The sequence below is a fragment of the Hippopotamus amphibius genome, chromosome 13 (genome assembly GCF_030028045.1).
Source record: "Hippopotamus amphibius kiboko isolate mHipAmp2 chromosome 13, mHipAmp2.hap2, whole genome shotgun sequence".
NCBI classification, from domain to species: domain Eukaryota; kingdom Metazoa; phylum Chordata; class Mammalia; order Artiodactyla; family Hippopotamidae; genus Hippopotamus; species Hippopotamus amphibius.
In genome coordinates this window covers 84,739,391-84,764,976 of record NC_080198.1, presented here as the reverse complement: position 1 = coordinate 84,764,976, position 25,586 = coordinate 84,739,391, and the positions used below count along the sequence as shown (strand labels likewise).

General features: G+C 37.5%; 1 protein-coding gene and 1 long non-coding RNA gene across 2 annotated transcripts; both read left to right on the top strand.

Annotated features, from left to right (window-relative positions):
• Positions 1-37: 37 nt before the first annotated feature.
• On the top strand, positions 38-19,528 carry LRIT3 (leucine rich repeat, Ig-like and transmembrane domains 3). The gene is made up of 4 exons (XM_057706240.1): positions 38-2,170; positions 4,905-5,377; positions 16,456-16,761; positions 18,141-19,528. Exons 1-4 carry the CDS (start codon positions 2,055-2,057, stop codon positions 19,259-19,261), a joined length of 2,016 nt encoding a protein of 671 aa, XP_057562223.1. The 5' UTR covers positions 38-2,054; the 3' UTR covers positions 19,262-19,528.
• Positions 19,529-21,037: 1,509 nt separating this feature from the next.
• LOC130835035 (uncharacterized) lies at positions 21,038-24,271 on the top strand. The gene is made up of 3 exons (XR_009048816.1): positions 21,038-21,360; positions 22,348-22,565; positions 23,233-24,271. It is a non-coding gene; the product is annotated as an uncharacterized LOC130835035 (long non-coding RNA).
• The last annotated feature ends 1,315 nt before the right edge of the window (positions 24,272-25,586 follow it).

Genomic DNA, 25,586 nt, shown 5'->3' with positions numbered 1-25,586 from the left:
TTTAAAACTTTAAACAGTTCTTCTGTACTCAGTTTAGCATATCTTGCTCGTATGTAGATCATAACATTCACGAAATGAATAATTCAGAAACCATTTTGGTCATTTGCTGATCAGAGCTCTAGCCACCTCTCTGCCATTCCTTCCTCCTCCCCTGCTTGGAAATGCACGTAGGGACACTACCAATCAACTGCGTCTCCGTGCTGGGAAACCTTGGGGTTGCTTTTAAATCCCTTCTTTTCCTTCATCTAGTCAGGCATTTTCCCCTCCTAGGCATTTCCAGAGGTTGCGTTATCTAAGCTGTGACCGACAGGGCAGTCCAGGTTGCAGACTTGTGGCTGCTCACCTGGACTATAGCCGCAGCCTCCTCCTCCCTCTTTGCTTGCTCTATTTAAACCTTTCCTCCACATAGTCATCAGAGGAATCTATCTAAAAGGGTCGTGTGCTGTGCCACTTCCTGGCCTAATCTTTACTGCTGCCTGTTGCCTGCAGGCTGAGTGCAAGCTCCTTGCCAGGACATCTGAGACCTTCCTTCATGACTTCATCTTTGCCCACCTCTCCAGCTTTATCTCCTCCCCTCTTTTTAAACTTCCCGCCTCAAATCATATGTCGTGACAACCTGAAATGCTTGTATGTCTCTAAGGACCACATGCTGTTTCTTACTTCCATCCCTTTGTTCCTGCTGTTCTTCTGCTTGCAATGCCTCTTTCCTGATTTTCCCCTTAATACATTAGTATGCATCCTATAGGGGCAGCTCGGGTACCATCCGCCCTAGGAAGCCTTTCCCCACCAATACTGTTGGGTCTGGTGTTCTCTAGTGCTTCTTCACAAGTGTACTCTGTGCCTCTCTTTATCATGTGAGTTCCTTTTGCATAGCGATCATGTCTTATTCATTTTTGTACCCTGAGGACTTCATTCAGTGCTTGGTACAGTGTAAATGCTCAGTAAATATTGGATGAACAAATGAAATGTGCAGATCCTGAAAATCTGAAATATTTTATTTTGAGGAAATTCTTTTGACACTATTGTTTCTATATGTTTCCTATTAGCTTTAAATAGTATTTTCCATAATATTCTTATTTTTACAGAATTAATTTTCTTTTGAAAAAGTTTTTTGGTTTAAAGATGATGAACCACCCCAGAAGAAGGTTAAGTGCTTTATGTATTTATTACCTAAATCCTTGACTGACCCTGTGGATTCTCTATGTTATGTGTATGGAAGTAGTTTTTAAAATATTTAATTTAATTTTTATTTTCTGATAGAGCCTAATATATGCTAAAAACAGGAGGGTTAAGCTTCAGATAAGGTTTGATTGCCCATAACTTGGGAAACTAGTTATATATTCTTGAACAAAGATAATGGCCTTCACTAAAAAAATAAATGTGTTGGGATGAGCCGGCACTGCACAGAGATGACCTGGGAGAACTGCATGCCGCACTGTCACCGGAGTCTTAGTGCCGGCAAGGCAGTGGTGGATTGAAGCATTTTGCCTAAAAAACTCTAGGAACTAGACTTTGTTTAGTTTGTTTTGGGGGCTAACCGGTACATGGCAATATTGATTACTCTAAATCAATTTTATGTCATGTGCTATCTTTAAAGCTAAATTTTATGAAACTAAATATTATTTGTGCTGGTAAAAAGCAAAAAGTAAAATTTATAATGTTATAACATGCAAGTAATCTACAGTGTCTTGTAACATCTGCTAAAACTGAATTATTTTGTACATTATGTGTGTCTTCAAGGTATAGTAACAATTACTTCTATAGGAAAGGGATCTAATAGGCATTTCTTTGCAAACCTAGATATGGGCAACTAACTGAAATCTTCCTGACACGTGTTTGATGTTCATTTCTCTTAGAATGTGTTACTTTGCTGAAAGCAGATTCAAAGGCTAGGTCGATTGATCCCCTGCAAGATACACTTGAAGGTTAAGTAACTACAGATCTCAGCTAATCCTGTGTAATCTGCTGTTACTAAATGGCCGTTTGTATTCCTGGCACACCGGTTTCTGAAGGTTTAGGATTTGGTTTTTACCTTTTGTCCAAATAAAGGAGCCATGCATCTCTTTGCAAGTCTGTGCCTTGCGCTTAGCCTTTTGGAAAGAGTGAGCTGTTCGTGTCCTTCACAGTGCACCTGTGATTATCATGGCAGAAATGACGGCATGGGATCAAGGTATGCTTCTCTCCTTGCTACTAAGTGTTCTAATGATTCCGAGGAAAAGGACTCAAACCAGATGGCCTTGTTTTGAAAGCAAATTGTTGATCAGAAATCAGAGGAGAGAAGGTTTAATTTAGATAAGCTTTAACTTAACTGTGTTAATCCTGGTTGCCTGCTCCTTCCTGTTTTCATTTCGAGCAGTTTAACTCCTTCAAAGCCCCTCAGATTATTTGAGACTCTCATACACATTCTGTGTTACTAAAATATTCATTGCACTTGTATTCACAAAACGAACCTTGCAGGAGGTCAAACCACTGAAATGTGTGTGGCCAGTTCAGCCTGATTAGCACAAGAGGGCAGGGCTGATCAGAAGATGTGTGACATGCCCAGATCATTTGCTTCCAGGGTTTTCTGTTTCATTTTGAGGATTATTCATGGCAACTGGATAGACCTCAGGAAGTAAGAAGGACGATCACATGAGTGAAATTAGGTTCATAATCAGAATTTCTCATTTTAAGATATTGGAGTTTGAAAGAAATGGGTCAGCCCCTTGTGTTTCAGACACTGTGGGACCTTACTGAAGATACTTAACCTGTGTGTTGCTTTAATACCTACTTGTGGAGTGATTACAGGTATTTATTTATAATACGCATGAGTCCTTTAAGAAGTTAAATGTAAAACAGAACTCTTGTTGGCTAAACATAGTAAACCTTGATTTTTTTTTTTTTTGAGAAGATATTTAATGACAAAATCAGATTTTCTTGTGTGACTCAGTTAAAGTGAACAGTGAGCCTCAAACTAATTTGTTCAAAGAATCGCTCAATTTAGGTTTCACAACTTTATACAAATAAATAATAATTAACATGTATTTTTTGTGTACTTTGTCTTGTTATTGTATAAAATTTACTTTACCAACTCTTGGTATCTCCTTGAGATAGTCACTAGGTGGTTGAAGACAGCAAGGTGAATGTAACAATTTAAAGACGGACTTGGCAAAAGATCGGCGGCAGTTAATGACTCAGATCAGAATACCTTCGAGAAAACCGTCACAGAAGAGTTTCCTTCTTCATGGTGGCCCCATTACTGATGGATTTTATAAAAATCATAGCATGTTATGCCTGATAAGAACTCCAGAAATAATCTAGTTTGACCACTGTCATTTTTTACGTGAATAAACTAAATCATATAAAGACCAAGTGGCTTGTCCAAGGTCATAGCATTGAGTGGCTGCGGTGACTGGCTGACAAAGAGGCTTCCAGTCCAGGCTTTCCTCCATCACCACACACTGGAATGCTGACTTAATGAGGAGAAGCTGGATCATTCTGGTAGAAAGTAGCCCTGAAATGTGTGATCCAGAATAGAGATGAAGAGTAAGAGGTGTACCTAGAGAATTCCAATGATGCCATAGGCTCTTCTCCTAAAGTTAAAGAGAGAGGACGTGACCAGTACATTGCTTATGCTGCTTCCCTCTCTTTACATTGTAGCCTGGCTTTAAAAATTCCCTGATTTAATGTGATGTGTTTAACTGAATGGCGTTTTCTTGTTATTACTTAGTACATGTGTAATGTATTATAATTTAGATAATGTTTCGCAAAACTTTTTGTTGTTCATTTTTAGCAATCCAGTGCGGCTGAATATATAATGGGAGATGAATAGGTCTTTTTTTTCAGGTTTAAATGAATCTAAATTTTCTGATTTTTCATACTTTACACCCACACATGGGACAGGCTTGTTTTTCTAAGCCTGTTTTACACGTGCCACTAAGCAAGATCACGAGGTGACTTGCTCAAGGTCACTTAATGTGTGGTAAAAAAAAATTAATAAACTTGCAGTTACTGGTTTATTCCTGAGGCTGAAAGCAATGCAAGGGTCACATTGTTAAAATAGGGCTTAATTTTAATCATCTAGGATGAACCCTTGCCGTTTCCTTCCTTCCTCCTTCCCTCCCTCCTTCCTTCCCTCCTTCCTTCCTTCCTTTTTTTCTTCCTTTCTCTTGTGCTCCTCTTTAAAAGGATCAATTTGTAACTTCAATAGGGGATCCTTTTAAAATAGGCCATTTCCTAAAGAGGTTACGAGTGTGTGCTTTGGAGCTGGACAGATGTGGTTTTGGCAGGTGGTTGTGTAACCACAAGCTCTGTGACCCTGGGAAGTTACCTAATGTAGATGGGCCTCAGTTATTTTATCTGTAAAACTGAGATTGATGATAATAATAGCAAACACTCATTGAGTGCTTATTATGTGCCAGGAAGGTGTAAAATTTTCCATCCTTTGCAATTAATCATCATAACAGTGCCACGTGGGAAAATGAGTTGAAAGATTGGTGAAGTGGCTTCCCATGGCCGCAAAGGATGTGATACAGCTTAGATTCAAACCAAGATCAGCCTGACTCTAGGGCTGGTGCCTTTACCTACTACCCAGCATCCAACTCATTGGACTGTTGTGATGATTAAATACGGGGATGGATGTGATGTGTATTGCGTAGACCTGACACATACAGAGTTCAGGTCGAATCACATAAAATTGCTGATGTTTGATTGTTTGCAAACTACAAAAATGACCATTTCATATGGTTCAACCTAGAAGAAGGTGATGATAATGGCAAATTATGCATGAACAGGTTAGCCAGGCTGAGTAGATATTTTGTATAAGCCAGTAGAGAATGAAAAATTCAATGCATGTTCAATTAAGTATTGTTGTTTAAAAATGAGTTTCAGAAAACAGATTTCCTTCCATTTCTCTGTGACGCTAGGTCTGTGCTATGTAGTGACCTGGATATGAACGAGGTACCTACCAATTTCCCCGTGGACACTGTGAAGCTTCGCATAGAGAAGACTGTTGTCCATAGGATCCCCGCTGAGGCCTTCTATTACCTGGTGGAGCTCCAGTACCTCTGGCTGACCTACAATTCTGTGGCCAGCCTTGACACCAGCAGCTTTTACAACCTGAAGCAGCTGCACGAGTTGCGCTTGGATGGAAATTCTCTGGCTGCTTTCCCTTGGACATCTCTGAGGGACATGCCCCGTCTGAGGACCCTGGATTTGCACAATAACAGAATAACCAGTGTGCCAAACGAGGCAGTCAGGTACCTGAAGAACCTTGCCTACTTGGATTTATCAAGCAACAGATTAACCACACTGCCTCCAGATTTCCTGGAGAGCTGGTCCCACTTAGTTACAGCATCATCCAGAAGCCTGGACCTTTCACCGAGAAGAATTATTCTCGGTAAGCTCACAGCCTCTGGGCTTCTCGCATCCAGATAATTTGCCCTGTGTACCTTCAGTTGTCCAGTATTTTCATGTCTATTGAATTTGGCGTTTTACTCTATACTTGCACTTTTGATGGAATAGCACGTTATCGTTTGACTTAGGTCAGTTTACCCGTCTGCCCTGTGTAAGTGTAATGACTCTGTGTCTGTACATGCACATGCCTGTATGTGTGTGCGCATGTATGCATCCATGTGTGTGGGGTGAGGGCAGCCGTGTGTTTCTGTGTGTGTTGGGGGAAGAGAAGGGAATTGGCCTCATAAAGTGAAAGACCAATGCCGCTCTTAGAGAACCTGGAGAAGAGTGAGAAAATCTACCAACCCACACTGATTCCCATGAGCACATAGGTGCTCCCTGCTCTGCCACAACCAACCTTCTGCTCTGGTCTCTTTTCAGCCCTTCACCAGGCTCTTCAGGGGTGGGAGAAGGGCATTGCATCTTTATGAGGTAGCAGTGGTTTAATTGGTTCAGTTCGTTGGGCAGTATGCTTCCAAATATTCTTAATTTAAAAAGAACTAGTCTAGACACCAGTTATTTTACTGACCCTAAATGGATATCCTAATGGATTTGGTCTCTTAGTTTAGCTGCGATTAGTTTTGCATATTTAGATCCGGACTTTTTTTTAGATTCTATGGGTATTTGTCTTGAATTTTAACATGGAAGCTCCTTCTAGCAAGGCCCTCTCTTCTTTTTGTGTGTCTTCCCACAGTGCTTTGCATGGTGCTGTGCACATGGTGAGTGCCCAGTAAATGTGGCTGCCCAATTGAAATCAGTGAACTGAGACCCTTCTCAGCGGTATCTGTGGGCAGTGAGGCCTTTTCCACTTTCGTATGAGACACAAGCCTGAGGCTTTGACCAAGCAGTTTGATTTGCTAAAGTTTTGTTCACCCAATAAGGCTGTGTTGTTATTTCACAAGTTGTATCCATCATGGCAGCAGAAGCGGTTGCAGTTCTCAGAAGGATGAAAGAAATTCTGAGTGTTTGGCTGGTGAAATGACTTATAAGTCTCTGGAATGAAAAGCAACTAGATGCTAAGAAATTGTGCCAGAAATTCTTACTGACCAATATCACTTGCCGAATATTAGCTGAAATAAAATATAAATAAAAGATAAATTTGAGATTTTTTTGATAATAAAGTACTATGTATTTTATAACAACCATAAATGGAGTATAACCTTTAAAAATTTTGAATTGCTATATTGTACACCTATAACTTATATAGTATTGTACCTCAACTATACTTCAGGAAAAATTTTTTTAGCTGAAAAAAAGAGAAAGTACTGTGACAGCACTTAAATGGCTTTAGCATTACTTTTGTTGAAATGTATATGTGGTTTATTGCTTATGAAACTAAAAATATGGGTAATAACCAGATAGAGAAAAGGTCACACAAATTTTTCTTACACAACTATTTCTTGTTTTGCCCACTATCTACTCCTTCAAACATTTTTTATTAGAAAATAAAAGATGTATTGTAGGATGGGTTAGAGAAAAAAATTAGTTTAACAATAATTGTGGAGTCCTTAAAATAAATACTCTAATAGGAACCATGCAGACCCATACTGTACTATGTCTTTACTTTATTCTAGTCACTAATTTGATCCTTATGAGTAAGACTAATGGCTAGAAATTTTCTTAACATAAACATTGCAATTTGAGTTCTCTACTATTTTTATAAGTGTCTTTGGCTGCAATTCTTGGTTCTCATAAAATTACCCAAAAGAGATATATAGTAGAAAATAAAATCAAATTACTAAATTGCTAGTAATAGCTCTCATGATTAATTCCTAATATTAATATGAAGAAATAATTTACAGAACATTAATATTTTTCACTTGTGAGTTAAATCTGAATGAGAACTTAGGGATCAAATGGGAAATGGATATGAAATTTCATTGTCTATGGAAATAAACAGCTTTATGTTTTAGGGTTTAGATTCTTTTTAAAAAAATTATGTAAGTTTCAGATGTACAGCATTATAATTAGACATCTGTATGTGCTATGAAGTGATTACCACCACAAATCTAGTTACCATCCATCACTGTACAATTGACCCCCTTCATCCATTTCACCAACCCACCCACCACTTCCCCTTACCCGCTGGTAACCACTACTGTGATCTCTATCTATGAGTTTTGTTTTTGTTTTATTTTATTTGTTTGTTTTTTAAATTCCACATGTGAAATCATACAGTATTTATCTGTCTCCTTCTGACTTATTTCATTTAGCATAATATCATCAAGGTCCATCCATGTTGTTGAAAATGGCAGGATTTCATTCTTTGTTATGGCTAAAGAGTGTTCCATTGTATGTATGAGGGTGAGTCAAAAATTATCCGCATTCTGGCTGTAGAATTGTGCGGATAATTTTTGACTCACCCTTGTATATACACCACATTTTTTTTATTGGAATATAATTGCTTTACACTCTTGTACCAGTTTTTGAGGTACACCAAGGTCAATCATCTGTATTTATACACATACCCCCGTATTCCCTCCCTCCCTCGACTCCCCCCCCACCCTCCCTGTCCCAGTCCTCTAAGGCATCATCCATCATCGAGTTGATCTCCCTTTGTTATACAGCAACTTCCCACTGGCTATCTATTTTACAGTTGGTAGTATATATATGTCTAAGCTACTCTCTCACTTTGTCTCAGCTTCCCCTTCACCCCCCGCCCCCCCCCAAACCTCGAGTTCTCCAGTCCATTCTCTGCATCTGCATCCTTATTCTTGTCTTGTCACTGAGTTCATCAGTACCATTTTTAGATTCCATGTATATGAGTTAGCATACAATATTTGTCTTTCTCTTTCTGGCTTACTTCACTCTGTATGACAGACTCTAGGTCTACCCACCTCATTACATATAGCTCCATCTCTTTCCTTTTTATAGCTGAGTAATATTCCATTGTATATATATGCCACATCTTCTTTATCCATTCATTTGTTGATGGGCATTTAGGTTGCTTCCATGTCCTGGCTATTGTAAGTAGTGCTGCAATAAGCATTATGGTACATGTTTCTTTTGGGATTATGCTTTCCTCTGGGTATATGCCCAGTAGTGGGATTACTGGATCATATGGTAGTTCTATTTTTAGATTTTTAAGGACCCTCCAAACTGTTTTCCATAGCGGCTGTGCCAACTTACATTCCCACCAACAGTGGAGGAGAGTTCCCTTTTCTCCATACCCTCTCCAACATTTGTTGTTTCTAGATTTTGTGATGATGGCCATTGTGACCGGTATGAGGTGGTACCTCATTGTGGCTTTGACTTGCATTTCTCTAATGATTAGTGATGTTGAGCATCTTTTCATGTGTTTGTTGGCCACCTGTATGTCTTCTTTGGAGAAATGTCTATTTAGGTCTTCCGCCCATTTGTGGATTGGGTTATTTGCTTTTTTGGTATTAAGCTGCATGAGCTGCTTGTATATTTTGGAGGTTAATCCTTTGTCCGTTGTTTCGTGGAACAGAAGTGGAATAGTTGGGTCGTAGGGTAGTTCGGTTCTTTTTTTTTTTTCCACCCAGTTGTGCCATGCAGCATGCAGGATCTTAGTTCGCCGACCAGGGGCTGAACCTGTGCCCCTGTATTGGGAGTGTGGAGACTTAACCACGGACTACCAGGGAAGTCCCCTGTTCTTAACTGTCTGAGGAATCTCCATACTGTTTGCCATGTGGCTACGCCAATTTACAGTTCCACTAACAGTTTATGAGGTTCCCTTTTCTCCAGATCCTCTCCGACGTTTGTTACTTCTTGTCTTTTTGATACTAGCCATTCTCATAGATGTGAGGTGGTATCTCAGTGTGGTTTTGGTTTGCATTTTCCTAATAATTAGTGATGTTGAACATCTTTTCATGTGCCTGTTAGCCATCTCTGTGTCTTCTTTGGAAAAATGTCTATTCAGATCCTCTGCCTATTTTTTAATCAGGTTGTTTATTTGTTTTTATTGTTGAGTTGTATGATGTCTTTATGTATTTTGGATATTAACCCCTTATTGGATATATGATTGACAAATACCTTCTCCCATTCAGTACGTCGTATTTTTGTTTTGATGATGGTTTCTTTTGCTGTGCAGAAACTTTATAGTCTAGTTCCATTTGTTTATTTTTCTTTTTGCTTCCCTTGCCTTTGGAGTCAGACCCACAAAATCATCACTTAGACCAGGGTTCCCCAACCCCCAGGCTGCGAACCTGTACCAGTCCATGGCCTGTTAGGAACCGGGCTGCACAGTAGGAGGTGAGCAGTGGGCGAGTGCGTGAAGCTTCATTTGCTGCTCCCCATCATTCCCCATCACTCACATTATTGCCTGAACCACCCCCCACCCACCCCAGCCATGGTCAGTGGAAAAATTGTCTTCCATGAAACTGGTCCCTGGTGCCAAAAAGGTTGGGGACTGCTGAATTAGACCAATGTCAGTGAGGTTGCCACCTATGCTTTCTTCTAGGAATTTTATGGTTTCAAGTACGTTGAAGTCTTTAATCCATTTTGAGCTAATTTTTGTGTATAGTGTTAGCTAGTTTCATTCTTTTGCATGCAGCTGCCCAGTTTACCCAACTCCATTTATTGAAGACACTGTCCTTTCTCTTTTGTATGTTCTTTACTCCCTTGTTGTAAATTAATTGCCCACATGTGTGTGGTTTATTTTTGGGCTCTCATTTCTGTTCCATTGATCTGTGTGGCTGTTTTTGTGCCAGTACCATACTCTTTTGATTACTGTAGCTTTGTAGTATAGTTTGAAATCAGGGACCATAATACCTCCAGCTTTGTTCTTTCTCAAGATTATTTTGGGTATTTGGGATCTTCTGCTGTTCTATACAAATTTTAGAATTATTTGTTGAAGTTCTGTAAACTATGCCATTGGAGTTTTGATTGGATTGCATTGAATCTATAGATTGCTTTGGGTAGTATAGACATTTTAACAGTATTAATTCTTCTAATTCATGAACACAGGGTATCTTTCCATTTATTTGTGTAATCCTCACTTTCTTTCATTAGTGTCTTATTATAGTTTTCAGTGTACAGGTCTTTCACCTTCTCAGTTAAATTTATTTTTAGGTATTTTATTCTTTTTGATACAATTGTAAATAGGATTGTTTTCTTAATTTTTCTTTCTGATAGTTTGTTATTAGTGTATTAGATTTCTGTGTATTGATTTAGTATCATGTGACTATATTGAATTCATTTATTAGTTCTTTTTTTTGGGTGGTTCTTTAGAGTTTTCTATATATAGTATCATGTCCTCTGCAAATAGTGACAGTTTTACTTCTTCCTTTTTAGATTTGAATGTTATTTATTTATTTATTTATTTATTTATTTTTTGCCTAATTGCTGTGGCTAGGACTTCCAATACGGTATTGAATGAAAGTGGTGAGACTGAGCATCTTGTCTTGTTCATGATCTTAGAGGGAAAGCTTTCAGCTTTTCATCCTTGAGTATGATGTTAACTGTGGGTTTGTCATATATGGCATTCATATATTGAGTACCTTCCCTCTATACCCATTTTGTTGAGAGTTTTTATCATAAATGGATGTTGAATTTTGTTGAAAGCTTTTTCTGCATCTGTTGAGATGATCATGTAACTTTTATCCTTCATTTTGTTAATGTGATGTATTTATTACATTGATTAATTTGTGGATATTGAACCATCCTTGCATCCCTGGAATAAATCCCACTTGATTATGGTGTATGATCCTTTTAATATACTGTTGGATTTGGTTTGCTAATATTTTGTTGAGGAAGGGTTCAGATTCTTTAAAAACTAATGTGAAAATACTTTTAGTGTAACATTAAATTTATGTAATTGTATATAAAGCATGATCATAACTATTTTAAAATTTGCAAAGAAAAAGACTGAAGAGTTACACTAATTGGTTAACTGTTCTCTTTGATAGCTTTTTGCTTTTCTAATTTTCAAAATGTTCTGCAATGATCGTGCATTACTTTTATAATCATGATAATAATCATGATAATAAATAACAAAAGATATTTTGAAACATGTCCAGCCATGTGTGGTAGCTGACCTTAGCGAAGTCATGACTGATATGTGACAAAAAGGGGAAAGAAGTGCTACACTCTCAAAAGAAGACTAGTTCATGTGTGTGAATCACACACAGAAAACTCAGTTTTCACATCTGGAAAATCGAGATGACAGGATTTACTCCATCTTGCTAACAGGAATGTAATGAAATGTTAAGTGTATGTGACAGTTTTTTAGAACCTAAGGTGGACAGTCTCTGAGGCTATGATTTTAGATCAACAACAACCTATAGCAGCTGTGACTGAGATGTGAGTCTCTTATAAAGAAAGACTTTCCTAGTTTGGCTTTTTTGTTATTTTAACTATATTTGAGTCTTCCAATTTCATCATTAAAATGTGGTAATGAGAACCAGCTCTAGATTTTCTAGAACTCTAGTGTTTAACTGTTGCAATTATGTCTTACCAGGTGCCTTGTAGAATTTGCCTTTGTACTACTACAGTGGGATACATTCTGTTTCCATTTCATTTTTATTGCCCTATGTTTACTTTTGTTAACAGACTCTATTTGTAATAATAATAGTAATAGCTAATATGGTGGAATGCTTACTCATGGCCAAGAAGTTTATGGGTATAACTTCCTTCTAGTCTCACATTAACTCCATGGTAAATACCTTTTCATCCCCATTTTATAAAGAAATGAGGCACAAGTTGAAACACTTGCCCAAATTCAATTATCACATAGTGATGGAGCTGGGATTTGAATACAAGCCATTTGGTTCTAGAACCCATGCTCTTCCCCACTCCTTTATAGCACAAGGTATGTAATAATACCAGAATTATTTTCCTCATATACAAGGGTGAGTCAAAAATTGTCTGCACTCTGGTTATATTAAAGCTTCTGTTGGCTGCACTGTCTTATCAGTGCTTTCAGTTCAAGGCTACCATCTTCCCAGTCACTGCTGTGAATGTGTTACATCAGTTCATCTATAACTGCAGTGCAAGCAAAAATGGATGCCCCACTTGTGATTTGCACGAAAGAAGAGCAATGTGCAGTGATTTGTTTTTTGTGGTCTGAAGGTGTGCAGGTCCACACACTTCTGCCCACACTGTTGACACTGCAAAAAACTTTGTTTTGAGGTGTTAAAGCATCCTTCCTATAGTCCTGATCATGCTCCACTGGACTTTCTCCTGTTTGGTCCCCTGAAAGCAGCCCTAGGAGGATGAAGACTCACTTCTGATGAACAAGTGAAGACAGCAGTATATTTGTGGCTTGCAGCTCAGCCTAAAATGTTTTTTAATGAGGGAATACAAAAGTTTGTTGACAGATGGACAAAGTGAATTGAAAAACAAGGAGATTATGTTGAAAAATGATGTATTTGTCTTTTCTAAAAGTTAATTAAAATAAATTCTACAGCCAGAGTGTGGATAATTTTTGACTCACCCTCGTATATTATTCTGCTGATCTCTTTAAATCACATATTTATTTAATTAAAAAGAATTTAGGGAGAGGCTTTTCAATTACTTCCTCTCTCTTCTGTGTGAATAAAAATATCAACCTAATACAATTGTCCTTTAATGTATCTGTAAAAATGTAAACTAGTGTCCTGCAAGTGAACAGTTAAATTAACTATGAAACTAGATTGTTGATTTGCAATACAGGTAAATTTCCATGGCCTCTTTTTCAATAATAAGGAAATATTTACACAGGCAAACTCTGCAAGGCCTATACTGTTTATCTTGGAGGAAAAAACCTGCAGTAGGAGAGAGTATAAAATTCTTTTTTGGGTCCTTTTTATTGCTACCCAAATTAGCTCCATTGTAAAATGCTCTTCTATTCAGAATGGAGTTTGTCAGAAGGGCAGTAGTGGCTCTGAGTATTCCCACAGAATTCTGTAAAATGGCATTGATTTAGTTTGACAAATGCTTTTCAGTCCCTATTGGTGTGCCGCTCTTTCCTAGGCATGGAGAAAACAAACCCACACAGTTAAGGATTACTCCTTGCCAAACACTCTTCTGAGGACTGCCTGACAGTATCTCAGCCTTTAGGACAACCCAATGAGGTGGGTCTATAATTGTCATCACCTTCTTTTTCCAGCTGGTAAAGAGGCAGAGTCAAGCATCAACTTCACAATTTATCTCTAGAGACATCACTCTTTTACTATTTAAACTTTAAAAAAAAATTTTATGTAATTTTATTTTTTGGCCATGCCACACAGCTTACGGGATCTCAATTACCTGACCAGGGATTGAATCCAGGCCATGGCAGTGAAAGCCTGGAATTCTAACCACTAGTCCACCAGGGAACTCCTTTAACTTTTTTTAAATTGAGGAATTGAAGTATCATTTGCGTACAGTGGATTTTAAGTATACAATTTGGCAAATGATGATAAACATATACCTGAACAAAATGCACACCCTTATCAAGATACAGAATATTTTCATCACCCCAGAAAGTTCCTCTGTGCCCCTTCTCAGTCAATCTCTCCACCCCGGGAACTACTATTTTTACTTCTATTACTATAGGTTAATTTTTGCCTGTCCTAGAATTTCATGTAAATGGAATCATTTAAGAAGCACTCTTGTGCTTGGCTTCTTTCACTCAGCATTACGTTTTTGAGATTCACCCATGTTGTTGCATGTGCTGGTAGTTAATTATTGCTGAGTTATATTCAGTTGTATGATTGTACCAATTGTTCATCTTTTCTCCTGTTGTTGGGCACATGAACTGTTTCCAGTTTTTAGCTATTATGAATTAAGCTGTTATTAACATTTTTGTGCAAAGCTTTTTGTAGCATATGTTCTCATTTCTCTTGGATAAATTCCTAGGATTGAAGTTGTTAGGTCATAGGATGGCTATATATGTAAATCTCTGAGAAACTGCCAGTTTTCCAAAGAGGTTGTACTGTTTTACACTCCCTCTAGCACAACGTGCTTGCTCCATATCCTCACCAATACTTGATGTTGTCATTCTTTCTCATTTCAGTTATTCTTGTGGGTAGATACATCAGGAAGTGGTATCACATTGTCATTTTAATTTGCATTTCCCTGATGTGTAATGGTATTGACAGTTTACATTTGCTTATTGCCCATTGGTATATTTCTTTTTTAAAGTTGTTTGTCTTTTTATTATTGAATATAAGTCTTTAATCAGCTACATGCATTATGAATATTTTCTCAAGTCTGTGACATGTCTATTCATTTTATTCTTGGTGCCTTTGGTAAGAAAGTTTAAAATTTTGGTGATATCCGATTTATCAGTTTTTCCTTTTATAGTAATTTCTGTATCCCATCTAAGAAATATTTGCCTACCTATAGGTCATAGAGATATTCTTTCTTTATAGTTTTAACTTTTATATTCAGTTTTTAGCTTTATATTCTTAACTTTTATGCTTATGACTGTGACCCAGCTCAAAATATTTTTTGATATAGTGTGAGGTAGGGGTTGAGGTTTATTTGTTCCTGAGTGGATGTCCAGTAGTTCTAGCACCATTTGTTGAAAAGACTTTACTTTCTCTTTTGAATTGTTAAGTATAAGTGCCTCCACAAAGCTGACTAAGGCATGGTTTTTGCCTTCAAGAGCTTATAGTCTGCAGAATAACTTTTGTACTAGAATTTATTGCTGACTTTTCATAGAGAATAGCACATCCAACTACTGTGATGCATGAAAAACATTATTACCCTTTTAGAAAAGCGACAAGACAAAGTTCATTTGCCCCTATCCAAGAATAGTTATATAAAATAAGTTAATTAATGCAAATTGCTGATTCTGGTTGCTGCTTTGCCTTGAAGGAATGCAGTACAAGTAATAGTTTAACTTCAGAGAGTTCTTGTACCTTTGTCCCCAGAAGAAAAAAACACTTGAATGTGTTCAGCCCTCAGATTACTATTATTATTCAGGCTTTAAAAGTTGCACCCTTGACCTCAGATATTTCATAGCTTGAATAAATATTTTATTTTTGAGGGATTTAAAAATATTTACTCCTGGTTTACATAACTTTTAGATATCATCAATTGGATTAATTTTTAAAAGAATTTTGTTTCACCATTAACACATTTTTATAATAGTTTCAAAGCATAAAGGAAACTGTTAATTTTATAGCCGTTGGTCTTTCCCTTTATAGATGTTTATGCTCCAGACATTGCTGCTTTAACACTTGTTATTTGTAGATGACAGCACTTACAGCTGCCACCCATGCTCTAGATGTTTTTAGGTGAAAAGAAATGGGTTATGGTGGAAGAAGTATTAGACTAGGAGGCTCAAATGCCTGGGACTTAGGACTCTAAGCTACTTACAGAATCAAGGCAGTACTTTCTTTGTGCCTTAATGTCTTCTGGTATGAAATTGGAAGAATCATACAAGCTTCCTGAGGTCAGCATAAGACATATACACAGCTGTAGAGAAAAGAGAGCTTTAAAATCAGGATACCAAGGTTCAAATCCTGACTGCATCCAGTTGTGTGACCTTGGGCAGATCCCTTCACCTCCCTGAGCACCCTAATAATACTTATATAATATATAATATAATAATATAATACTAATACTAATATAATGTAATATAATATAATAAGTATTATCAGCACCCTAATAATACTTATAACAATATAAATACTTTGATGACGCCTTAGAAATCTCTCACTATATTTATGACATTCTATGGTATTTGGATTCAAATCTTGATTCTGACACTGATTAGCTAAATGACCTTGGTCAAGTTATTTGGTTTCTCTGTGTCTCAGCTTCTTCATCTTTAAAATGGGGGAAATAATACTCTTTTCACAAAATTGTTGGGATTAAATCAGTTAATACAGGTAAGTGCTTACAACAGAGCCTGGTACAGAGTAAATGTTCCATAACTGTTAGCTACGATCATGAATGATCTGAACTGACAGGATATATTGATTTAGGTGGCTGGAGTACAGGGCAGAACTGACAGAGAGGTGACTCTGATCCCTCAAAGCTCTTATTGTTCTTAGGGCCACAGTGCAGAAATGCTGTCCCACGAGGCTGTGATGCAAACGGAAGTCATCAAGAAAAACTTTATCAACCTTTCCCTCTCTTCTGGTCTAGGTCTGCAGGACAACCCATGGTTCTGTGACTGTCACATTTCCAAAATAATGGCATTGTCAAAAGTCGCTGACCCTGCAGTAGTACTTCTTGATCCACTGATGGTTTGTAGTGAACCGGAACGCCTCACAGGGATTTTGTTTCAGCGGGCCGAGTTGAAGCAGTGTCTGAAGCCATCAGTGATGACCTCGGCCACCCAGATCACGTCTGCTGTGGGCAGTAATGTTCTGCTGCGGTGTGATGCCACTGGCTACCCCACCCCACAGCTCACGTGGACCAGACCAGACAGCTCACCAGTTAATTATACAGGTATCTTCTTAATTCAGGCCTTTGAAACAAAGAGTTTACAAATGACTGAACTTAATCTGGTGTTTTTGTATAATTTGACATTGGCTGGTTATTTCTAATAAAATACACTAAGATTGTTGAATGGAAGAAATTTGAAAGGTATACTTTATTGATTAATATTGTCCTCAGTTTGTCTGATTAACTACATGGATGAAGTTAGACAATCTGATTTTTTTCTTGGGTGGAAAACAACAGGATACAATGGATGGATGGTTGCAGATAAAGCCTTTGTATCCTTCCTCCATCATCTTGGATACTGCTCACTTTAAATGTGTAACCATCACAATTTCCTTCAGGGGAACTTCATATAAGTTTCTTATTTTTGAATGATTATTCAAATAATAAATTACATAGAAACTTTATTATGAGGCAAAAGGTGTAGTTTTTAAAAATATTGATTACATGGCTTTTTATATCTTACTATGACTAAATCAATATTTTGGCTTTAGTTTCAATAGTGATATTCTGATGGTTAAAGGGATATATTTTTTAAACTCTTCCAAATTAAATTTAAATTCAGGTTGAAATAATGAAACCTGATGGAATTTTTGAAAAGTCAAGGCCTAAGCCCACAGTTTAAGGTAGTGAGTTAAATTTTGGGCTACTGAGATACCACTCAGTGTGTATTATTATTCTTCATAAAGCTTCAGAAACCAAGACAGAAAGGAAATGTATTCAGATTTTAGTGTTTAGGAAAGTAAAATTCCAATTTTGCAAAAATTGTATATTATTTCATAAATAAAAGCCTCATTGTTTACTACTTTATCTAAATTAAATATACCATGAAAGATAAGAATAGAAAATATGACTCCTCCAGGCTAGAAAATGATCCACTGTACCTTCTGACTGTGTGGATAGTTAGCATTTTATTACAATGAAAAAAATCTTGAGAAATATTTAAGTAAGTTCCTTTGATAAACATTTTACGGAATTACAGTGGGTTAAAATTGGAAGAGATATTTGAAATCCCTTTGTCTTATCCCCTTATTTTAAAAATGTGGAAACAGTGCCTAAAGACACTAATTGACTTGTCCAAAATCACATACCACTTAGTAGACAAAAGTTTACTAGGACCAAAGTTTCTTAATTCTCAGCCCCGTGTCTTTTTAAAATACTATTTGCCATACAAACTTCATGACACCCAGCACGTCCTAGACTTGCAATATGACCATTTACAGAAGCATCACCCGCCCTCAGAGACCTGCAGTGTGCCATTTCCCTCTTGACTTCTGTGAGAGGGATGCGTGTAGAATCAGAAATCGTTGCCTTTTCTGTTGGCATGTGGTGTGAGTCTTCTTCTTTCTTTTATCTCACAGAATATGCATTTTTCTTTCTTCCAGTAATTCAGGAATCTCCAGGGGAGGGAGCCAGGTGGTCCATAATAAGCTTGACGGGCATTTCTTACGCGGATGCTGGGGATTACAAATGTAAGGCCAAAAATTTGGCTGGGATGTCAGAAGCTGTGGTTACTGTGACAGTGGTTGGTGTTGCCGCGACCACCGTGTCATCAGACACTTCTGAAAGAGGAACTGGGGATCACGCTGAGCAAGCGGGCCAGCTGGGATCTAGAAGGTCTGCATCTCTACCTGCTTCATCGTTGTCTCCCTGGCCTTATTCCTCCTCTTCTTCCTTCCCGGCTTCTTCCACTTTTCTTCCTATTTCTACTTCGTCTCCTCCCTCCACTGCTTCCTTCTCCTTATCTCCTTTCTTCTCCACCGTTTCTTCAGCCACACCTCCAAGCACTAGAATATCCACAAGCACCACCATGGCCAGCCGGCAGTCACTCCACCCAGACGGGAAAAAAAATGTCAAGGTGCAGATGGGTGGCCGTAAGCTTCCCCCCGCTAGTGCAAGTAAAAGAGAGGAGCTGGCATTGTTGGATCGAGCCCTGCCGATGGAAACGAATGCCACGATAGAAAATCTCCAGGTAGTCAGCGAAACCAAAGAAAGCGTGATTTTGACGTGGAACACCGTGAACACCACGCAGAACTCGGAAGTGAGCGTGTTGTATTCCAAGTATGGTGAGAAGGACCTGCTGCTGCTTAATGCAGACTCCAGCAAGAACCAGGTCACCATAAACGGCTTGTTGCCTGGTGGGCAGTATATAGCATGTGTCTGTCCAAAAGGAATGCCTCCCCTGAAAGACCAATGTATCACCTTTTCTACTGACAGAGTGGAAGAGGAAGGTGATTCTCAAGGGTCTTTCCTTATGGTGGTGAGTGGCGCTGCCTGTGTCGTTGTCTTACCGTTGATTTTTTTCCTGTTGTACAAAGTTTGCAAACTTCAGTGTAAGTCAGACTCCCTCTGGGAAGATGATTTGGCAAAAGAGACGTATATCCAATTTGAGACGCTGTCCCCCAGGTCGCAAAGCGTAGGGGAACTCTGGACGCGAAGGCCCAGAGATGATTCAGAAAAATTGCTGCTTTGCTCTAGGTCAAGTGTGGAATCGCATGACTTTTAAAAGTGAGGGTTCTAGAGCACGGTATTATTGCTAAGGTTCTACAGCTCAGGCACATGTGAACTCCACAAAATTTCTTTCACAAAATTAAGGGTCTAAGGGTATAGTTGACCTTCTGTTTGGATGACTTTTGGACACTTTCATATCCTTCGTGAAAATCACAAATGGAGTATTTTTAAGTGTGTTTTAAAAAATCATGAGACTTCTGAACTGAAAAGACAAATAATTTTGATTTTTGTTGTGGAGAAAATGTCCATAGAAATAATTTTTAGGGTAGTGCTAAGGAAGTTAATAGTATATTTTAGGAGAATGTTTTAGTTCTTAAAAATAAATTCCTGTGAAAATAGTCACAAAAAGTAAACACTGAATTTTAAAAAGATAGTTTTTTGGGCAGTGAAGAGAGATTAGTATAACCAGCTAAGCCTTGATGTTCACTCTTGTTCAAAGTGCTTTATGGCATTTGCTGTGTCCATTTGCTGCTGTTGCCTAGTAGGAGAGGGTGGAATAGTACAGAATTTTGGGTTCACTAAGGTTAAATGTAACCCAGTGGACACCATGTGCTGCCGTTGCCTGGTAGGTGAGAGTGGAATAGTACAGAATTTTGCGTTCACTAAGGTTAAATGTAACCCAGTGGACAGGGAGGGTTCTAGCTCTTGGTACCATTATGCGTTACAGTACAGTATAGTGGTATTCGTATTGCGAGGAAGGAAAAATATTTCCTTAGAAATATAGGTATGAGCAAAAATAAGTTTAAAAAGAGGATCATGGTAAACAGTACGGCCATTTTGGAAAGACAGTAACCGTTGTATTCTAATACATCTGCCAGCAGACTGTATGGGGTCTTTCTTAAACATGTGCTCATTTTAAAACAATCTCTTTAGTATTTTTTTATTTACTCTTCTTTTGCCCTTCCCTCTTTTCTTCTCTTCTTCGCTCCCCTTACTTCCTTCACTTCTTTTTTTTTCCTTCTGCTTTGTCAGAAGATATTCTGGTAGCCAAAGGACCACGGCTGAAGCTTTTGTCTTTTGCCATGTTTTATTTTGATTACGTGGATAAAGGGAAGAACTTTGAAAGCCTTTTAGATCCCAAAAGGATGTTTTAGGATTTTGAAAGAGCAAATTCAGTGGATTTATTTAGTCAAACTCCAGGTTAAAAACATCAGGGAAGTTGAATTGGAGTGGGTCACATGATTAGATAGAAAAGAGGCTTCAAAAATAAAATTTAATTTTTTTAAAGATGTTTTTTCACCATATTTACTAAAGATTATATTCCCTTTACGTTAAAGATTTTGGAATATGTAACAGATTTATAAAGGTATGTCAGGAGTCCTGAAATATGCTAAGAAGCAAGTTCTGTATTTTATATAAGAAACAAATTGGCTTTAATGTAACACATTGTGGAAATTATAATACAAGCAGCTGGAGAATGAAAAACTGCTCATTCTAAATGGCTTTTAATTAACAAGAAAAAGAGAATTCTAGTTTAGCCATAATCTGCATATTAGAAGAAGACCAGCGTGGATGGATGGCCTGTTCAAAATTCCCGAACTTCCCCTTCTTGTCTTCTTTCCTTTCCTTTCCTGCCTCTTTGTCCTTGGTGCTTTCATCGCTATGTGCATTGTCTAATGATCTAACAGTTTTTAACTCATTATTTTCATTGTTAGGATTTTTTAAAAATACCTATTAAAGACAGTTTTGTGTTTAACTTCAACGTATGTTAGATAATTTGTTTTAAATTTAATGATTGCAAAAACGTGCATTTCTTTACTCTAAAGACATCCTGGAATTTCACTGCCATATTTGAAAGGCTCATATAAACAGACAGCCAAAATACTACCACATTAGAAATAACGTAACTGTGGGAGAATGTTATAAACTACTGAGCCAAAAGACACCCAAATTGTACAAAGGCAGGTTATTTGTCACAAAAGGAGACTTGGACCATCCTGATGAGATAAATTACCGACTGCTCTCATAACTAAAATCAAGTGAAGCCTGGACTTAATTTTGCCTGGCGAGGAAAAACTAATTGGTGGTGTGGAGGGGATAGGAACGGCAGGAGAAAGCCCCTTTGTCATCCTCAACTTGGACTTGGCACATGAGGTGAGTTGCAAATAATTTGTTACTCATAATAAAAGAAATTAAATTGTAAATCATCTACTTTCTAAAAATACATATGTTTGAACATAGTCAAAGTTATCCTGATGATATCATTGCTCTGATGTTCTTACAATTATGCTTCCTTGAGTGGGAGAGAAAGGTTGATGTTATAGCAAGCAGCGTGGAATTCCGCGTAAGCACATAAGCTACAGCCTGTTTGTCAATGTCACCATTGTGAAGAGCAATCATAAATGATATATAGCAATATATGTCGTAATTAAATATGATTACAATAGTTTACTTTCAGACAAAATATATTTGAGGTTGTAAAACTCATAATACATGGTGAGGGTGTGACACATGTGAGGCTATCATCAGCGGTGTGCTATGACATGAAAAATGTTGAGAACTCCAAGCAAATAGTTTATAATGGCAAGAAAAGCAAACCCTGAATAGAGTCAGACAGGTGCGTTGGGAAACTTTTGCAAAAATTTCAAAGAAAAAGGTTTTGACCCAGGGACTTGAGTCTCAAAAATGGATTATGGCTAACAAGGAAAGATTTAAACACACACACACACACACACACACACACACACACTTCCGCTAAGTAATTATGAAATAATTCTAATAAAGTGGGAGAAAGCTTAGGAAAGTTGAATGGCTGCTTAGTAATCTCAAATTTCATATAATGTGTATAAAAGATATAAAGAAGGAAGAGTAGTCAAGAATGAGTGTAGAAATTAGCAAATCTATTATAAAAGTGTCATAAATTAAGGCCCCAAATAATTGAGGACAAAAAAAAATGGTAAAGTTGACTAGAAGGAACTATAAGGCTTTTTTTTTTCAGTCAAAAATAACAAGGAAATAATACATCTACTGCTTAAAAATGATAACAGAAGGTATATCAGAGAAGTAGCAGAATAATTGAACTCCTATTTTTCCTTCCCTCTTTCCCTTCCCTTTCCTTCCCTCTTTCCTTCCCTTTTCTAGATGGGTTTTTAAACTGAATATGGAGAATAAATTATGAGAAGTGGGAATTTCAGCCCAAGATAGATAAAGGATTAGTAAACTAACTCCAAGATATTTAAAATGAGGCCAGATAAATTATGTACCAGGGTGGTAACAGAATTTTCACCATAATCTCAGAGGTACTATTTGGTAGTCTTTGGAAAGTCATGACAAATAGGAGAGATACTGCAAGACCACAGGTGGGTAACCTTCATTTTTATTTTTAAAGAGGGGACTAGAGTGGATTTTGGAAATTACAGACAACTTGATTCATGTTTGCAGATTTGACAACAGGTCATTAAAAGGCTTGTTTCTGAGCGGCAGAAATGAATGTTATGGTCACTAGGAGCCAACAAATGTCAACCTAGGAAAAGTTTTGATAAACTAATATGATTTCCTTTTTATAAGGTTACTAGGCTGATAGATCAAAGGACTACTTGAAAATCAAATAGCAGCTAGGTTCTGGTGTTTGCTTTGACTTGTTGGAGTACTACGGGTTGCCTCCCCTCAAGAATGTCTAGAAATGGCTTTATATATTATGAACAATTCTCTAGTAGAATGCCCTTACCCTATTCAATTCAGCATTTTTATAAATGACTGGATGAATGTAGACTTCTTGATTCTGCAGAGGACATGAACATAAACAGGGTATCTTATTTTGGTGCTTCTCACACTTTTCCTTGGAATATTCCTAATGGAAGGGGAAAGTAAAACTGTGTCTGGAGAGACCAGGGCAATTGTCCTAAGTGGCTGGCAGAAGAGATATTTCTGTGAATTATTCTGTCCTAATTAAAAACCATGTGAATTTGCATTCTATGGCATAATTTTTAAAAATATAAACTAATTCTCCCTCTCTCATTTCTTTAGGAAAAATTGGCATTTCTGTGCCTTTGAACATCTTGGCACAGAGTACCCCAGAGGTACACACCTTATCTTCACCCAAGTCAATTATAAAAATCTCAAATAGAATAGGGTAAAGGACCGAGACCTATGGCTTTCTATTAGAGACTATTTCATACTGTATGAAGCCATCAGTGAACACATTTATATAATAGGTGAAGAAAGCAAATCTTGAAAATTATCTTAATAAGATGGCATATTAAAGCTAACAGGGATAAATGTAAAATTTTGTGTTTGGATTAGCATAAATATGGGTGCTCAAGTAAAAAAAAAATCTGTGACTTTAGTTGGTTACAAGCATTCTATGAACCAATAGAGTTATGTATAGTAATTGCTAAAAATGCTAGTGTTAAGATACTTTAATATAAGTAATAGTTAGATTAAGGAAGAAAAGAGTTCCACTATACTCTGAATTAATAGACCATTTCTACAGGATCAGGTTTAATTTTGGGTGCCAAATTTAAACAGTTATGAACATTGATAACAGCTATGGACATCCATAGGAAGGCAACTAAGATCACCAAGCATCTGGAAACTTAATCGTGCCTGAAAGGATTAAGGACCTGGAGCACCGACTGTGGGGAGACCAGACTAGCTTAGTGCAGCACAAGGCACTAACTTTTGCCCTGGAGGACTGTGCTTAGGAGCATCTGCTTAGGTTGTTAAAATGGAGGCTACTGGGTTCTACAGGTAGAAATTCGAATTCAGCAGCCTGGGGCCTTGGAAACCGCAATCTGACACTCACCCCAAGGGAATGATGCAGGTGGTATAATGACTTTGAGAAACACTGTTCTCTGCAGTGGATGTAGAAGCAATATTGTGATTACAAAGAAGCAGAATGGCTCCACATTAAAAGCAAGCAACTTCTTTTTTGCCAATAACCAGAGTTAAAAAACTGTAGAGTAAGCTATATTTCATAATATTAGGACATTCATGGATATTCCAGAAGTCAGGAATGATGCAAAGACACACCGAAGGATGTTGCAGACTAAAAGTTCAGTCATTTGGACTGTAGCAGAAAGAAATGAAAATTAATAAAATTGTATCCTTTGGTTTCAGTGGAAAGGGAATGCTAATATTTGTATTAAGTAGCCTCTTTTTGTTTATTTATAATAAAATTGATTTTGTATGTAAACATCTGAGTCTTGATTTGTTGAAATAGTGGAAAAATTAGGCTATAAACTATTGGGTAAGTTTGTGTTGTCCTCTCTTTATACAATTAATTTCAACTAAGTGGTTGAATGAGAGAGTCATTGTAATTTTTCTTCTCCTTGCTATAGGGTATAACACTGATGACTCATTCCTTAACTATTCAAGGAAAAAAACCCCAGTGTTTTTTATGTATTATTTTGATGTAATTTATATACACAGTTAAGTTCTTACAGAAAAGCAGCAATTTTCCTATCATTGCCATTATTTTAATACACCATTTATTAAGTCTACTAGTTGTTTTTATCTTAAGGAATTTCCCAAGTGTTTAACATTGTGACAGGAGTAAGGAGTTAAATTCTTGAAGTATTCTAATTACATGCATTTCTATTGATGCTGAATTCCTTATCACATTCTCTGTGATTCCTAGGAGCAAAGAAAGAAGGGTAGGAGTACAGAAGAATTTTGAGAGAAAACATCTCAGAAAGCAAGATAGCAAGTCTGGAGGATAATGGTAGCCACCTGAATCCTATTATCTTCATGCATTCGTCCCTCCCAAAAGAACCTATAAGTTTAACAAAAAATTCAAAAAAACCGCACATGACCACATTTTTAGCGTTTAGTAGGAGATAGAGAATACCATGAACCTCACATTGCTTGTAAAAGAAATAAACATCAAATTCCAACAGATGTCTTGCCATTGCTGCAAGCTTGGGAGTATGGAGAGTAAGAGAAGGAAGGCTTAAGAAAGAAAGAGGAAACCTGACAATAGATGTGAAGCCAAGACAAAAATCACACCCAAAAATGAAAGATAAACAAGTGCAAATATACTGACCTCAGGTCTGGGACTTGGTAGTTCATGGCATGAGCTACAGGGAAGGGGCTTGAAAGTGAGCGGGATCAGAATTGGAAGCTTTGGAAAAGCATTGCTTCTAGGGGAGAAGGAGTCAGAAAAGTGTGGTACCCTTCAAAGATACGGCAGTAAAAGAAAGGAAAGAAGCAAGAAGGGGGAAATTAAGGCAAATACACTGACGCTGATCATTTAGTACAAATTGTAGAACAAAGACTAAAACAAGAGTGGGTGTATGGGTGGAAGGATAGTAGGTGAGCATTGTACGTACTGACAGAGTGGAAAGAATGCAACTAAAAAATGAGAGGAGAAGGAAGAGAGA

Bases quoted from the DNA above. Each gene is read 5' to 3' on its own strand.
- LRIT3 (XM_057706240.1), top strand. From the start codon at position 2,055: ATGCATCTCTTTGCAAGTCTGTGCCTTGCGCTTAGCCTTTTGGAAAGA. The intron at 2,171-4,904 runs GTATGCTTCTCT...CTGTGACGCTAG, and splicing joins AATGACGGCATGGGATCAAG to GTCTGTGCTATGTAGTGACC. The intron at 16,762-18,140 runs GTATCTTCTTAA...TCTTTCTTCCAG, and splicing joins CTCACCAGTTAATTATACAG to TAATTCAGGAATCTCCAGGG.